At 40.3% G+C, this 16,968-nt stretch overlaps 1 protein-coding gene across 1 annotated transcript in view; it reads left to right on the top strand.

Moving 5' to 3' along the window:
• Window positions 1-9,233: 9,233 nt before the first annotated feature.
• PPARGC1A (peroxisome proliferator-activated receptor gamma, coactivator 1 alpha) overlaps window positions 9,234-16,968 on the top strand; it is a 308,448-nt gene continuing 300,713 nt past the window's right edge. The window contains exon 1 of the mRNA XM_008571492.1: window positions 9,234-9,457. Coding sequence (XP_008569714.1) covers window positions 9,389-9,457 — 69 coding nt within the window. The 5' untranslated portion in view covers window positions 9,234-9,388. The remainder of the gene's footprint in view (window positions 9,458-16,968) is intronic.

Here is a 16,968-nt window from a genome sequence, read left to right as displayed (position 1 = left end):
AAGGCCCCACCTTTCAATTACCATAATAGGATTTCCCTCCCTCAACAGTTACAGTAAGGATCAAGCCTCCATGAGTTTGGGGGGACATTCAATCTATAGCAGCATCCATGGATATTTGGATTTGGAAATGAGTCTAAAAGAAGAAAATCCATAGATCAGAGTGTCCGTGAAGTGTTGTTCCTGGTGCTGTGGACTGTGCTGATGGAGAGACATTCCAGAAACCACTTCATTTAAAAACACTAAACCTAGTTTTTATACTAAGGGTGGGACAGGGCCTCCATGGACAATCTGCAATGTGAGCAGGGACACTTGGAGTTGAGCTACATCGGGGCAGGGGGTCAGGATGGGATAAATCCTTGGGGTAGAGCAGGAGTATTCCCTTCTCCACGGCCCAGATACTCTTATAGCTGCAGTGATTTGCTTACCTGGCTGTCTCTCTTACAGGGTGATGATGACAAGGGTATGGATGTGTTTTCCTCATCTGTCAATCATTAGTACCCAGCACGATACTTAGTACATAGTAGGTGTTCAATTTGTGCTTTTTGAATGCACGAACATATTCTGGGACAATCAAATCATGTAAAAAACATGACTTTGCATCTGTTTACTCATGAAGAAAGAGATGTTTATCTTGACTTTCGGTACGGGACTGGATATATCGATGATGCCAATTTAGGACTTAGAAAAACATTTGAATTTGAATTCTGAAATCCAGTTTGGTCTATCTATAAATTTATAGTTTATTTGCTAGCTCTGACAGGCCCTTATAATTTCTAAAATAAAGTGAATTAAATAAATTATACAATCTGTCTCCCTACTCTTACCACCCACTCCTTGAATGTGTTAAACAAATGTATGCCTGGTTTCATGGATGCTAGGTTAATACATGCTGTGCACATGTACACTGTAGTTTATTTGTTGTAAAACCTTAAAAAATTATGGGTGTTCAGACAGAAGCTAGAAAACATGAATTCAGCTCTTATTTTGTAGTTCCTGTCATAATGCTTTCCTGGCAAAAACAATGAACAGTCATGTTAGTCGCAAGTGGCCTTACCTCTAAATTATATTGTTTTTTTGTGGTTTTAAGCCAGGCCTTAATGTTACCTTAACATGATTTTCATGGTTTAATTTATTTTAGTTGGTAAAGATTATTCATCACTCATTTAATTCCAAGGTTAGCTATTGATTCTTTTCTCCTCATTTGGTATTTTCTGACATTTTGTGGCACTCAATATCGATTTATACAAAATCAGTCATCTGAATGTCCGAAGGAGGTGTCACTCACTTGTCATCTGCTGTTTTTCTGCACTAGTAAGTGGAATCACCATGTATGTTTAGGGTGTTGGGTAATTTAAGGATTGGAGCCCTTCACACTCACTGGATCATGCTCATAAAAATTCTGGTACAATTTTGAAAATGAGATGATTGAGAAGGTTTTTCAGAGGTAGTAACAAGCAGTTTCTAGGTGGTGGGGAGCTAAACTCTTCCCCACAATGTTTACCACTCTAAACATACCCTGTAAGTTAAAGAAAGAGAGAGAGAGAGAGAGAGAGAGAGAGAAAGCTTCCTTCCTTCCTTCCTTCAAGGTAGACCTTCAAGATAAGTCCCACATTGCTTCTTAAACGTAATGAATCAAACTTGTTGAAATGCAAAAATGAAACTCTGTAGGTCTGCAGTGGAGCCAGAAAGTCTGCATTTCTAACAAGCTCCCCAGTGATGCTGGTCTGTACACTTTGAGTAACAAGACCTTACCCACCTTCCAAACAAATTGCCGTCTTAATTCCCTCCTACTTTAAAATTCTTGAACTGTGTCCGAGGTTCTCCTTACATTAGGATGTTAGTATTAGGAGTAAATAAAGAGGGAAGAAATGTCCCTCTGCCCTCATTTCCACTTACATTTTATAACAGCCATGAGAACCTAGTTATCTGTAACAAGTATGTAAACCAACTGGACAATTTTTAATAATTTCCAATCAAAAGAATCTGGGGGTTTATAAAGTTGATTTTCATGATACCTTGAACTCATATATTCTGAATGAATTTGTGGGGGAGTTTGTCAATCCCTCACTTCCTGTGATTTGAGATCTTCTGAGGTTCCTCTTTTCCCATTCCTGTCCCTTGCCTGGTTGCAAAGGGTCTTACTCTCTAAACTGAACTGGAAAATAACTTGTGACAAAATGTTAGGAGATAAAGCTTTAGACTACCCCTCCTAGGAGTATTTGCAATTTAATAGACGATGACAACAACGTTTTTCAAAACCAAAAGATATGATTGGTGGAATTTTTAGACTGCTGGAGACCTTTTTTAGGGGTAGGGAGAGGAAAAAGGGGACGAAGTTTCCAGCTTGCCTCCAGTATATCATATAGCCTGTGTCTCATCCAGCTTACTTATACAATTTGCCTTCTCACTCTACTCATTAGTCTATTGGCCATTATCTCTGGGGGCTTATGACTTCAGATGATCTTTAAAGAAAACTCTTAAGAAAGTATTCTGTAATTCATCTCTGCTGTGCTTAACATTTGCTTAGGCAGTCCTCTGTGTCTTCGGGCTCTCTTGATGTCCAGAACATCACAAAGTCAGGAACAGGATATAAACATACTGGAAAGGCAAATATTATTTTTGTACTGAATTGGGAAGGATGATGTATGGAATGTCTTCACCTGGCTGGACTTAGATTTGATTCTTCACAAATCAGTGACAGATTCATATGTAGAGATGTAGAGAAAAATTGAGGTTCTCATCTATACGTTGTTCTTTATTACATTATTTTGCTTCAGGCTCAAACATATCAAAGTAATTCAGACACTGTGGATGAAACCATCTGATTTTCATCAATAAATGTCTACTGAATCCTTCTGATTATAGGCAGTTGGTATTTTACACAGTTGTAGAAAGACATGGTGATGTCATGCAGCAATTAATTGGTATCTGCATGGCTCAGATTTATACAAAGTTTAAGGTTTATAGTTACAGTCAGGCTGTTTTTCACTTAAGTGATGTAAGTATACTTAGGTATTGAAATAGATTCTGTTTCTTAGTTTGAATATTTGAGTTTATTGCTTTCTATCTCTGTTCATTATGTGTAGGTTAAGAAAAAGGCCTTCCTTGTTTACCATTTTCTTTTTTTTTTTATAAAAGAACCTTCTTATTTCATACTATTCCATTTTCCATTGAAAATAGTAGTCTGTTCATTATGTGTAGGTTAAGAAAAAGGCCTTCCTTGTTTACCATTTTCTTTTTTTTTTTTATAAAAGAACCTTCTTATTTCATACTATTCCATTTTCCATTGAAAATAGTAGTTGACTGATTAAGAAAATTAGTTGATTAAGTTGGGAAATCATAAATCATGTACATACACCAAACATTCAACTTTTGCTTAGAACATATAAATGCACATTTATTTACCTAGATTGCTGTGGAGTCTCTTCTCAAAGTATGGGTTCACAGAGTGGAATTCTGAAGTCTTTCCTGTGCAAGCCATTTCCCTAAAGGGACCTCTATAAATTTCTGTTTTGGTTTCTTTAAAGTGAATTAAAAGTTTAAAGACAGTGACCAGAAATTTCAGTACAGGGTTTGTGTAGGTTTTTTTGATCCCTGACCCCTAAGAGCAATTTTTTAAACACAACTTTTCTTTATGAAGTCTTTCCAAAGCATTCAACTTCTTTCATGAAAGCTCTTTTTCAAGTCAAATCGTATTTTATAGATATTATTATTTAATTAAATTTTGTCATTACATTGATGGGCACAACTGGCATAAACAAGGCTGGGAACAAGTACAACTGAATCTTGGTAAGCACACTGCTCAGCTACATGGGAGCCAAAGTACCTGAGCACACCAGGAAGTAGTCATTCTAGCAGCCACAGGTGTTCTATTAACCATGGTGCCCTGGGTGTCCTGCAGTTCAGTTTAGATATTTTATAGAGGGCATGGTGAACATAACTGTTCCAGTGAAACTGTGAACCGAAAACCAATTCCATATTTTTTCCCCTTCTGAAATACCATGACAACAGTGCCAGGGTTCATATATCTCAGATTTATCGCTCTTATGACAGAGATGGTTTTTGTTTTTGCTTTTGTTTGTTTTGTTAGAGAGTTAATATACAGACACCTCTGGTGGTGTGGATTATATCCATGATTAGAATTGCTGATGAAACAAATTTCTGAAGGCAAATACCTTATTTTTAGCTTCTAATAATAGTCACAAAAAAAGCAAAAACAAAAGTAAAATTTTGTGGGGAAAAATGCCTTATTTGTGTCTTGGAAAATTTCATTGAGGTGGATGTAAAGTGGGAATGTGTAATGAAATAGACAGGAGGCACTCAAACAATCTAGCACAGAAGTCAAGTGCAAGTGTGAACAAAATCCCACGGGTGGGTGAAAGACCATCACATTTCTTCTATGCCTGGGACGCCTGGGCTCTATTCTTATTTTTCTCACTGTCCTCCTGCACCCTCCATCCCAGGCTTCTTTTTGTTTTCTCCTCTGGACTGAATATGTGCATCTAATAGAGCTAAGTAAAGTGCCTTTGTCTACCAGCATTTAACACTGTGGAGTGCATGTTTTTAATTCACTTGGAAAACTCTTGGGGCTTTTAAAATGAAGTATTAACCCATTTTTATTCTATAACTTAAAGGAATTTTCCTTAAAATCAAGGGAGGACTGATTGATGTGTTTTGTATAGATTTTTTCCTTTTTTTATTTGTATGTGTAACTTTTTCATAAGGAAAATGTTACAAATTCTAAAACTCTTTCTATTTCTTCTTAGTCAGCATATTCTTAATATGCTGCTTATCTTGAGGGAAAAATAGTGAGTAAAAACAGGATTTTCCATTACTTCTTGGCATCAATTTGATATTAATTTCCACATGGTACAAGCAGCTCAACCTCCCCACTGCAGGCCCACACTCCTGGTGTACAGAGAGTAGATTGTTTATTCTGAGGCAAGGAAAGGGTAGATTAAAAGTATTTTTAAGGTATCTAGTTTCCTCTGTTGAAAGGTTACAGTCTATTAATACATTTTATTTTGTTTTAAAATTTATTTTATTTTTTATTTACTGAAACACAATTGATTGTATGTATCTATGGGGTACAGCATTGACTATCAACCCCTGTGTGCAAAATGTGATGCTCACATCAGGATGATTAGTATATTCATCATCACACAGTATAATCAGTTTTTGTGTCCTCACTCATAAGCGGGAACTAAGAGAAAAACGAATAAATAAAAAAAGAAAGAAAGAAAAATACAGCAATCACAATAATTCATTGAACATTCAAAAGGAGAGAATAGAACTGAGGCCACCAGAGGTGAGAAAGGGGGAAAGGAAGGGGGTTTAGCCAGAAATTGGTAAAAGGCCCCAAAACATTTATTTATTTTAAATTCAGAGTGTATTATTAGTTTGTGAGGGCTGCCTTTGCAAAGTACAACAAGCTGGGTAGCTTAAACAACAGGAGTGTGTTGTCTCACAGTTCCAGAGGCTGGAAATCTGAGATCAAGGTGTTGGCTGGTGGGTTCATTCTGAGAGCCCTGAGGGAGAATCTGTTCCAGGCCTGTCTCCCAGCTTCTGGTGGTATGCTGGCAACCTTGGCGTTCCTAGGCTTGTAGGTGCATCACCCTGATCTCTGCCTCCATCCTCGCATGGCGTTCTCCCCATGTGTATTTGTTTCTATGTCCAAATTTTCCTCTGTTTATAAAGACACCAGTCATATTGGGTTAAAGCCTGCCCAAATGACCTTGTTTTAGTTTGATTAACTTTGTATGGGCTTTGTCTCCAAATCAGGTCACATTCTGAGGTACTGGGGGCTAGGACTACTACAAATGTTTTTTGGGGAAACAATTCAACCCATAAAACGGCGTCGTTATTAGCACTTGCATTTAAAAACATTTTTAAAAAGATGCTCCCAGAAGTATCCCAAAGCGGGTTCAAGTTTGTGTGGTATTAAGAGGCAGAAGAACTTGAAATGAAAAACTGAATTCCTGAAATTCTAGTGTTGTGATTTGGCCAGAGTTTTTATCCATGCTTTCCTTACACTTTTATTTTCGTAGTTGAATCTTCACTGAATGAAAACCTTTAACAAAGACAGAAACAAAACTCATTCTTTTTGATTGCCTGATTTAAGAATAGTGACTAAAAGCTGCTGTTTAATAAACTCCTGTATTCACGTATGTTCTCGTTACACCTACAATTTGGGGACTCGCACTTTGTTTTATCAGCAGCGAGTTTGTGCTGAGCTGCATTTATTATTGGATGCCTCACTTTGCTTTCGTTAATTTCCTTGCTAAGTGATAAGTAGCATTAAAGTCACGCTATTCTGAGTTTGCATTCTGAGACAGAGGGACAACTGCATTATTGAACTTTTATTCTTTCTTTTTAAAATTCATATTTCTGCATCACCTATAGAACTCGCCACACTTAATCCTATGATCTCATGAACAGGAGAAACCAAGGCTGTGAAAGAAGGAGGTGATAGTGAAGAGTGAAAAGCATGGGCAGAACAGGCTGGGCTTGTAATGGAATCTATTTAAAATAATATTGCAGGCTTACATTATGCTTGGGATCCATGCTCTAGCTAGACTATTTCATTTTATTTTTACAACTCCGTGTGGTTGATGCTGTATTGGTCAGGATAGGCTGCTGTGGTAACAAACCACCCTGGAAGTTTACTTCTTGTTCACGTAATGCCTGTTGTTGGTCCAGGCAGACTCTCCAAGGTAACTGATCTCCATGAGTTGGTTCAGCATTCTAGTCTACGTTGGTGTTAAGTTGTGTCTTATCAACAGTGCTTCAGTGATCACTGCAGCAGGGAAGAGCAGGCTGAGAGTCAAGTGCCAGTGATTAAAGCCAACCCCTGGGGTGTAATACCCATCATTTCTCTTACATTTCCTTGGCCAAAGAAGTCATGTAGTTATACCCAGTTTTAAGGGGTTTAGGGAAATGCAATCTTGCTGTGTACCTGGAAGCAGAGGGAAACCAAGTATCAGTGAACGGTAATGTGTTGAGATGGTCATACTTCCCTTTTACAGATGGGGAAACCAGAGTTCAGACAAGCTGGGTTACTTGTCCAGAGACACAGAGTTAGAAAATAATGGAGCTGCTCATCAAGCGTAGGTCTGTTTGACTTCAAAGACTATGTTCCCAACCACTTTGAGTTTTGAGTTCTGCCTTCCATAGGAACAGATTTAACTACATTGCAGATAGGGCGATTCAACTGGTAAAGCTAATTGCCCCCAGTTTTCCTTATAAGGTGCTATTGACAAGGATTTAGAGGAGATGGGGAAGAAGTGGATGATTGATGAGGCTTCCACTGAGTCTCTGGGGAAATTTTCTGGATGCTTCCTCCTCTGGTTTTACTCTCTTACACCTCAAAGAACCTCTGAGAAGCATCTGCACATTCTCCGTAAAAGGGAAGAACCAATCCAATAACAGAAGAGTTTTGAGTTTGTCTGCTTTCCTGGAGATGAGGTATAGAAGGTATAGTCTTGTGATTATTAAAAGGATGATTACAGCAAATTAGGTTGGTATGGAAATTTACAGCCTACAAAACATGTTCCCATACAATCCAAAGATAAGAGCAAATCCAAGTGTGACAATTGACTATGATGCCATATCAATGAGGCGTGATTGTCAAAGGAGCCAATGAGATCTGAGATTGCATCAGCGAAAGGGCATTCACAAGCATGAAGTAGGCCTGGGAGTCATATCTGGGATAACTTTGTGGCCCTGTCACCTAGGCAAATATCTTTGTCTCTCTCAGATTCTTGATGTATGAATCAGGAGCATAATGATAAATTCATGGAATGTTTGTGAAGGATAAATAAGATAGGGTTAATAAATACTTAACACAGTGCTGGGCACCTAGGTCTGTCTGTGCTCAGTCAATGCTAGCTGCTTTTATTATGATGATGATGGTTGATATTGTGGTGATTTTTCAAGTAGGGTCTGTGACTATTTGGCTCTGCGTGCAATGGTAGATCACAGAGGGAACATTCAATCACTTCTGGGAGCACTTGAAGACAGTGGAATACATTTTGAGGCTGGCAACCAGGATGGAGAAATGACCTGAAACCATCTTACAAGGCTCGCTGAAGCAACCAACAATATTTAAACTGGAAAAAAGACACTTTAGGAGAAACTTTAGAACATGGGTCACTATTGTCTTTGGATCTCTGAAAGGTTGTCCTACAGCATAGGCTTGAGTTTTATTACTTATGGAATTAAGAAGCAGTATATCCATGGGTAGAAGTTGTAGAGAGAAGGATATCAATTCATTTTGGGATAAAGTTGCCAGCCAAGGAACAGAACTGTCTTGGGAGGAAGCAAGTTTACTGCCATTGGTATTTAAGGCATTGTTTGGGTAGGTATTGATGGGGTCATGGGGATTGAAGTATCAGATGAGTAATTAGATTAAAGAAACTTTAAGTGAAACTCAACACTAAAGTTTTGTGATTCTAATCCTGGGTGCCTCTAGAGAGCTGTAAAAAAATAACAGTGTGTTGGACCCAGCCTTCGACCAATTAAATCAGAATCTCCGGGGGTAAGGCCTGGTTCTGAACAGCAGGAGACAGTATCATTCTGTGTGAGAATGGTAATGAAAAAGAACAGAGTTTGATTAGGTTTGGCTTGGTTGAGTCCCTAATTTTGAGGAATCCACCTAAAATGAAGCCTCTGATCATTTTGGATCCTGATTTGGGAAAGGGGTTGAGTTCCACGGTCAGGTTGAAATACCTGTCTGCAGAACATCTTATGGGGGGTGAAAACAGGGACTGTAGATACTTGTATTCAGCTATGGGAATGAGTCTATTTTCACCCAAAGAAGCTTGGTATTATCCTTGTTTACTGGCTGGTGAGTGATTCATATGGTGCTTTTTGGGGGAGATGTGTTCAAGCGAAATGTATTGCTTCTATGTAAAGTAGTTTATTTCTTCTGGGATATACCAGCCTGCTGATGCAACCCTGCAGAACAATGCAAATTCTGGGGTGTGTGTGTGTGTTGGGGCAAGGAGAAGATGGGAGTGCACATAGAAATACATTTATCTAGAGCATAGAGCATGCCTTCACACTTCTCTCCTCTGACCTATACACCAGAAGCATGAAAACCACCCATTGACCACTGGCCCTTGAGCTTGGTTTTTCCTAATCTCTGGATGCTCCATGGCTGAGCTGTCGTCCTTCAGCTTGACCAGCTAGCAGCTGTCAAGTAGCCCCATGTATCCCCCTCCCCTTGTTCCCGGGTGGCTTCTTTCTGCCCGATCCCTCATCCTCTGGCGTGGCATTTTCTCCATGACAGTCTGCCCCTGAACTGCTCTGGCTGATGCTTTGGTAAAGGCTTGCAAGGAAAGAGAGTAACAGCCGCTGGCGAATCCAGTTTGCGTAAGCACCATCAGCAATGGATGAGACCTTCCCCAGGCTGGAAGAAGACTGGAAAAAAGGACTTCAGCGAGAGGCGGCTTGGCAGGTAAGTAATGTCCTCTGCTCCAGACAGGACCCAAATCTCTCTCAACCCTTTTAGCCCTGGGTCTAGGTAATATGCCTAAGTCTATTTGCAGAGCTGTATTATCTGCAAGTATCCATTTGGGAAAAGTCATCATTAGTTTCCATTTCTTTGTAAACCATGCAAATAAGACTACAAATGAATTTACTCTAGATTCTCAAGCAAGCTAATAAGGTTTTACAAATCTATAGATGTTGCTAAATTTATACTTTCTTAATAAAGGCCTTTGAATTAACAACTAGCAGGTGTATATTAAAGGAAATATGTAGATTTGGTTTGTGTGAGTACAAGTTCATTGCAATATAAAAATTTAATACAACACCTGTCATCAGACTTACTTCATGGTGTTATAGTCGCTTGGAATAAGGGGCTTGGTTTTAACCTATTTTAATGAGGTGACCATTCTTTTAATGCAGCTTGTGTGCCTTCCTTATTTATGCTGAACTCATAATAGGCAGAAGCTCTGTGGTATGCAGAGTTCAGGCTAAAGGATTCATTTTGGTGTAGAAGCAGTTTTCATTAAAATATGCAAAGCAGTAATGTTTATACGTTACAATACCTATTTCAAATTAGCAAAATTATATGCTCCTGTCTCGTAAGCTGCCAACTGAAATCCCTTCCTAAATCCTGTTGAATGGCTTTGATTACTCTTCTTCACATTACACATTACACACCTCTAATGCATATTTTTATGCATCCACTCCATTGCCATTTAATTAGACAACAATATTGAAGAGCGATGCCAGTGCTTTTTTTTTATTTTTATAATGCTGCTGCCTTATGGAAAAAGAACACTTTCCATGTGTGAAGCATTTCTTATGGGTGGTGTCAGATACAGTGAAACTGTGATTTTCCATGTTGTCTATAGCAGAAAGTTTCATATAAAAATGGTGATTCAGAATGAGTTGATTTTTAACATCAATTTTTAAAATAATCCTCCTTTTTATAAAAAAAGGGAGACTTTTCATAATATTTCTTTCCTCTCCTGCAATAGAAATTTTAGTGAAATGTGGTACTGGTATTGACAGGTCTGTTTTGTTCCATGCAGTGTGATGTTAAGTAAGGAGCTTCAGAAAAAACATCCTCTAGCCTGCCATGAAATTGGAGTCCATCCACTTTGAATGGGGACATTATTTAGGAAGTAGGAAGGGATACAAAATAAATCTCTGCATGCTACTTTGAGGATGACATGTGGTGGGTCTCTAGGGATCCCCCAACATATTCAGATATTTTATGGTATGTTAATGTGACTTGTGGATTTTTGTCTTTCGTTTGTATGTTTTCCTTTAGAAATTTGGCATCTTATATATAGTCTTCATTTCAAAAGAGAACGAAGGGAGGAAGGATGTGAGGAGATGACTCAGACATCTCTGTGGATAAAATATTTAAACTAGAAACATGAAGTCTAAATGTTTATGTAAAAATGCATGTGTCAAATCACTGTCAGCATCCCATGAACCTTTAGCTTATTAAATTTCCAAAAGGCAGATAATGAAAATATTCTCTATGCTGCTTGCCTTCAAAGACGTGATCCTATATAGCTGGTTGACCCCTGTCATTTCCATCCTGATGACCGAAGCTCCTCCTTATAGCTAGTGGAGGTAGTGGTTAGAGAAAGGGCATCCTAGTCCCTGATTTGGTCTCCCTGACTCTTGTTACTGAAGGCATTGGGTGGAAAGGATGTCACAGGGTGTTGGCTAGAGTTTTGCCTGCTTCTGCCTGCCTTCCTGCTGCCCCACTCTCCAGTCATCTGTATTGCTATGTTGGGTCTCCACATGCCTGAAGTCAGCCCATTTCAGCTGACTCTTAGACTGTCCCTAAGGCAGGAAACTACATCTGATGGCATCATCTGCAAGGCCTTTGTTGTGATTGTGACTTCTTTTTGGAAGTTTTGCCTGCTTCTGCCTGCCTTCCTGCTGCCCCACTCTCCAGTCATCTGTATTGCTATGCTGGGTCCCCACATGCCTGGAGTCAGCCCATTTCAGTTGACTCCTAGACTGTCCCTAAGGCAGGAAACTACATCTGATGGCATCATCTGCAAGGCCTTTGTTGTGATTGTGACTTCTTTTTGGCCATCCATGGTAGCAGTGGAGGTGGAGGAAGTAAAGAGCATTTAAAAACAAATTGTGATAGGTGGTGACTCTTTAGTTTAGCTAAATCCCATATTTCTTATTGGAATCGATGTAATACTTTCCTACTTACTTACTATTTACCTATCACAATACTAGGGGTTTTGTGTGTGTCTGTGTGTGTGTGTTTGTGTGTTTGTGAGCAAATACATATACACACATACTCCGATCTTCATAAGAAGGCTGGAAGGTAGATGTGATTATCCTCACTTTACAGATGAAGAAATTAAGGCTCAGGGAGGTTAGATAACCTGCTTGAAGTCATCTGGGTTTCAAATCCAGGCCTTTTTGACTCCAGTGCCTGTGCTCTTCCCACTTTAGTTGCTGTGCCATCTGAGTTGAATTTTATCTTATTTTTTATCTCACAGAGTAATAGCTTACAAGCAGCTGTGATGTGGGCAGGCAGGAAGCAAGAGGAAGAAAGGGAAAAAGCATGATGATCTTCTAATGAAATAATCAATCTCTGAATCATTAAGACTTTAATAAAACGTTTTTAATAGTTTATTTTTTTAACCCTTACTCCATACCAGGCACTAAGCTAAACTTGCAATTCTCTGACAGATATTATCTATTCCTACTATACAGATGGGGAAACCGAGGCTCAGTGGTGTTAAGAATATACCCAAGGTCACACAAATGAGATGCTGAAAAGGGCTGTGGACCTGTTTGGCCTAACCCTGAAGCCTGTATTCTATACTGAGCTACTTCTCAGAGTGTATTTCCGAATTATATTTTGATCAGACATATTTTAACTCTCTCATCTCACAATGTGTATTGGTCCTTGAGAAGTCCTCTGATAGAGTTTTTTAAAAAATGAATTAAAAGTTGGGCAAAATGGCTTACTCGCTCAAGTTCTTAAGAATGTATTTTAATTGGGTGTTGTTTGCCTTAAGAGAACCAGCTTACCCATGGAGTTGGAAATGAACTAAATGCAATTTCTAGAATCAATTGTAAATCTGAAAATCCATTTGAGCGTATAACCCATACTGGAAAACCAACAGCAGCTGTGTCACAGTTATGCCCCTGTCTCCCACAGCCCACTTCAGCTCTGGAAGAGAGATGGCTGCAGCTTATGCCACCAGGTACCGTATGACCACAGGCAAACTTGCTTAACCCGGCCTCTTGCTGTTTCACTTGTAAACTGAGGTGATTTTGCTCGGGTGAAGCCTTGGAGGGAAGATGGGATGGAGACTTGGTGATGCTTCGTTGTTCTGGCAATCGTCAGCTGGAAAACATTATGGAGGGGCCAAGGACCCATTTCTGGATAACGTTTCATTTTGGGGTGGTTCCCTTTAAAAGAACCCCTGTAACTGCAGCGAGGCCCTTTTGAGCTCGTCTATTGATATTGTCCTTCTGTGCCTGTCTCCCCACAAGATGAATTCCTCAAGGGCAGAGGTGCACCAACAAGCCTGGGAGCCTGGCACACAATAAACCCTGGATGAGGGTTTGCCAGACTGAATGGGACTGCATATTTGAGCTGGAATGAAGCAGAGATGTGATCTAGCTTCAAGGCCCTGATTTTATAATTAAAGAGGGAGGACAGGTGACTGTCCCAAGTTCCAGGGCTGACTGGTGAGGAGCAGGGATTACAACCCTTCCTCTCCCCAGTTCAGCTTTCTTCCTTTTCCCTGCACTGCTTCTCCATAGATTTCCTTCCTAAGCCTCAGCTTTCTCATCTGTAAAATTGGAACTAAAACATATTATCTCTGTTTGTTTAGATACCTTTATTATGACACTCCTCTCTGAACAGGTACTATGTCATAAGGGTCAAGAACATGGGATCTAAAGCCTTGACTTCTGGGTTCTAACCTCGGTGTCCTCAATTACTGTGTGCCATTTGCAAAATTTTAAAATTTCTCTGTGCTTCTGTTTTCTTGCCTATAAAATGGGGATAATTATAGTAGCCATCTGATAAGGTGGTTTGGAGGATTAAATGAATTAACTTATGGGAAGTGTTTAGAAGAACACTCCAATAAGTACCATTTAGTGATCCATTGTATGCACTACCTGTGTCAGCTATTATTTATCTATTATCTATTTAGTGAAATTAGCTATTCAATGCTTTTGAATACCTACCATGTGCAAAGCACAGCCACACTAAGTAGATGAGAAAATGACAGGAGATGTTGCCACAGACCTTGAGGTCATTATAATTATAGGACAGGCACTGAATGCTCCATGTATCATGGGAGCATTGAGGAGTGGCCTCCAATCTGTCCCCGGTATTGCATGGAGGAGGTAATACTGGTGCTAATTCTTAAGTAAAGAAAAGGAGTTAAGCCAGACAAAGCACTGGGAAGACTATTCAAGGCCAAGAGAGAGGACATGTTAGAGGTAGGAAGGAGAGAGATGCTAAAGTATGTATTGAGGAAGCAGTCAGTTGTCCTGGGGTACCAGCTTTTCAAGGTGAGGCAGGGGCCATAGGAGATAAGTCTGAAGAGGCAGGTGGAAGAAAAGTCCTGCATAGCCAGACCAAACAGCTTCATCTGGCAGAGGAGAGTCACAGAGGGGCTTTAGGCAGAGGCATGACAGGGATCAAATTTGTCTTTTAGAAAGATCCTTCTGGCTTCAGTGTGGAGTATAAATTGGAGTGTAACAAGACAGGAGGCCAGAAGCCCAGTTAAACCATTCACCACTTTCAGAAGGGCTGGTTGGACCATGGAAACATGATAGACATGGAGGAGTGGATTCCAGAAATATCTACAAGAGACCAACCTAAGGATTTGGTGATTGATCCATGCAAGGTATGAGGGTGTGGGAAGAGTCAAATGACCCCCAGGTTTCTCTCTGAGGTGGTCAAGTGGATATGGGTACCACCATCTGAAAGACTAAGGATTTGGTGATTGATCCATGCAAGGTATGAGGGTGTGGGAAGAGTCAAATGACCCCCAGATTTCTCTCTGAGGTGGTCAAGTGGATATGGGTACCACCATCTGAAAGATCGTCAGAGAAGATGTTTTCTGGGCTCATGAAAGGGTGGAAAAGAACTAACAAAATAGTGGAGTAGAGTTATAATAAATATGAATAATATATAGCATTTTATATCAGGAGGATACACAAAGCCCTGTGAAGACACAAAGAATGTAATATCAGGAATAGTTATCATTGACCAAGTGCTAACTGTGCCAAGAGCTGTTTTAAGCATTTTCATTATGTTAACTCACAGCATCCTCCCCATCTCTGAATTAGGGAGATACTGGTTGTATCCCCATTTTTTAGACGTTGCAGTTTCAGAGAGGGTAAGATCACTTAACTACTACATGGGACTGAGACCCAAGTAGCCTGGATCAGAGGTCCATAGGATTATGTCCATCTGCTTGGAACTAGGTAGGCCCGGGCAGTTTCACAGAGTAGATGGCATTTGAGTCAATCCTTAGGGAGGAGTAGAATTTTGCAATCTGGAAAAGCCTGAGTTAGAATCCAGGCTCTTTTTGGTCATGGATATTCTCCACTAAGGGCAGATAGAACATTCTCTTTCGCACCAGGTCTCCCACAATTATTGGACGATTGCAATCTGGAAAAGCCTGAGTTAGAATCCAGGCTCTTTTTGGTCATGGATATTCTCCACTCAGGGCAGATAGAACATTCTCTTTCGCACCAGGTCTCCCACAATTATTGGACGAACTAAGTATCTCCAGGTGGTGCAGACCAGCTCCACAGCTCCCAGCAGAGGCTGCACAAGGCAAGGGAGGCTGGCCCAGTGCCCAGCAGGTCTGTGCCCAGCACAAGTGTACCAGAACTGGTCAACCTGGAAATGGGAGGGCCTGGCTGGAGGTTCACCGGTCCCAGCATGTGACCTCTGGCAAGTCCCTCACCTCTCTGAGCTGTTTCCTCCCCTGTAAAGTGGGAAGGAGAATACCTACCCCCCAGGTAAAAATTCAGTGAAATAATGTGTGCTTGAAAGAACTTTGCCCACTGTAAAGCATTCTACAAGGTAAGGCTTTAGTTCTATTAACTGAAAATAAAGTAGCATCATACTTTTGAAATAAAACCGATGTAAAAATAGTTTTGTGTGCTCTCTACCTTCCCTTCCAATTCCATTACTATTTAGTGTTTCGGTTTTTACGTAGGAAGGAAAATAAGTGGGTTTTGTTTTGTTTTCTGCTCTCAGGGGAGGGTTTGTTTCTTCATGTGTGAAACACTGTACATTGGGCATCACTGGAATGGTGGTTCATATTTTGAGTTTACTTAATGTTCAGAGAAATCTGCTTCAAGATACTGTCATCTGTCAAGTGAGTAAATGGTGATGATAGGTCAAAACGAGCACCTGAGGGTGCAGACTGATGTGTTCTGACTTTAGGTTGAGTATGATGGATCTAGCAAGAGTTGGGTTGAGTGTAGAAGCGACAGGAGCTTCGGTCCATCAGAAAACGAGTTCTGTTTGTCTTCTACTCTTCCATTTCTGGCACAATGATGTGTTCTGAGAAAATTCCCATTCTTACTGCCGGTGGTAATCTTTTGTTGTTGCTTTTTGAATGTGGGACACATTTATTCATTCACTCATTTATTCATTAATTCATGGGAACAAGGGAGGTGAAGTGTTTGATATATTTCTTAGATTCACATGTCATAGATTCATAAGGCTGGGAGAGACCTTGGGATTGTTTGTTTCCATCCTGCATGCTCTTCATTCTGAGCAGAAGCAAAGTCCAAAAGGCTGAAGATGGATAACCTAATATAGCCTCTCTCCATAACTCACTCTTAGGTCTAACAAACGATTCGTAGCTAAGGAAATTCTTCCTCACGGTGGATTTAAACTGTGCCCGTTGCGGCTTAGGCTCAGGTCTGCTCTTTCATCCTCCCTGGAGGTGGAGAAAAACAGCTCAGTCACTGTCCTCAGGAATCAGCCTTCCTGGCCTTGAAAATCCTTATGAAACCAGCCTTCAGCTTTTGCTTCTCAAGGCTAAGCAACCTAAATCCTTAGGTATAATTCTTTATTTTCATTGTCTTGAGTTTCTCTGAACTTTCTGCAAATCTGCTCATTACCTTTAACTTCTATAGCCTAGAACTTTTCAGGAGGATCTAGGCAGGACTAACCAGTACCGATCATCTGCTCATTCATTTAGTCAGCTAGTGCACATTTATTGAGCTCCACATTTTAAAGGCTCAACCTCTGAGCCAAGCCTTGAGAGTACAAAGATAGGTAAAAGGCAGCATCACACAGCAGTTAGGAGCCTGGTTAACATCATGGATCACTGCTTACCAGCTGTATGACTGTGAGCACGTTGCTTAAACTCTCTACGTCCCAGTTCCCTCAAGGGAAAAATGGGATAACGACAGTATCAGGCCAGCCCGGTGGCACACTGCTACAGTGCGCCGCTTGGGAGCGCGGCGGCGCTCCTGCCG

The sequence above is a fragment of the Galeopterus variegatus genome, unplaced genomic scaffold, assembly GCF_000696425.1.
Source record: "Galeopterus variegatus unplaced genomic scaffold, G_variegatus-3.0.2 Scaffold691, whole genome shotgun sequence".
NCBI lineage: Eukaryota > Metazoa > Chordata > Mammalia > Dermoptera > Cynocephalidae > Galeopterus > Galeopterus variegatus.
This window is presented reverse-complemented; position numbering and strand designations above follow the sequence as displayed.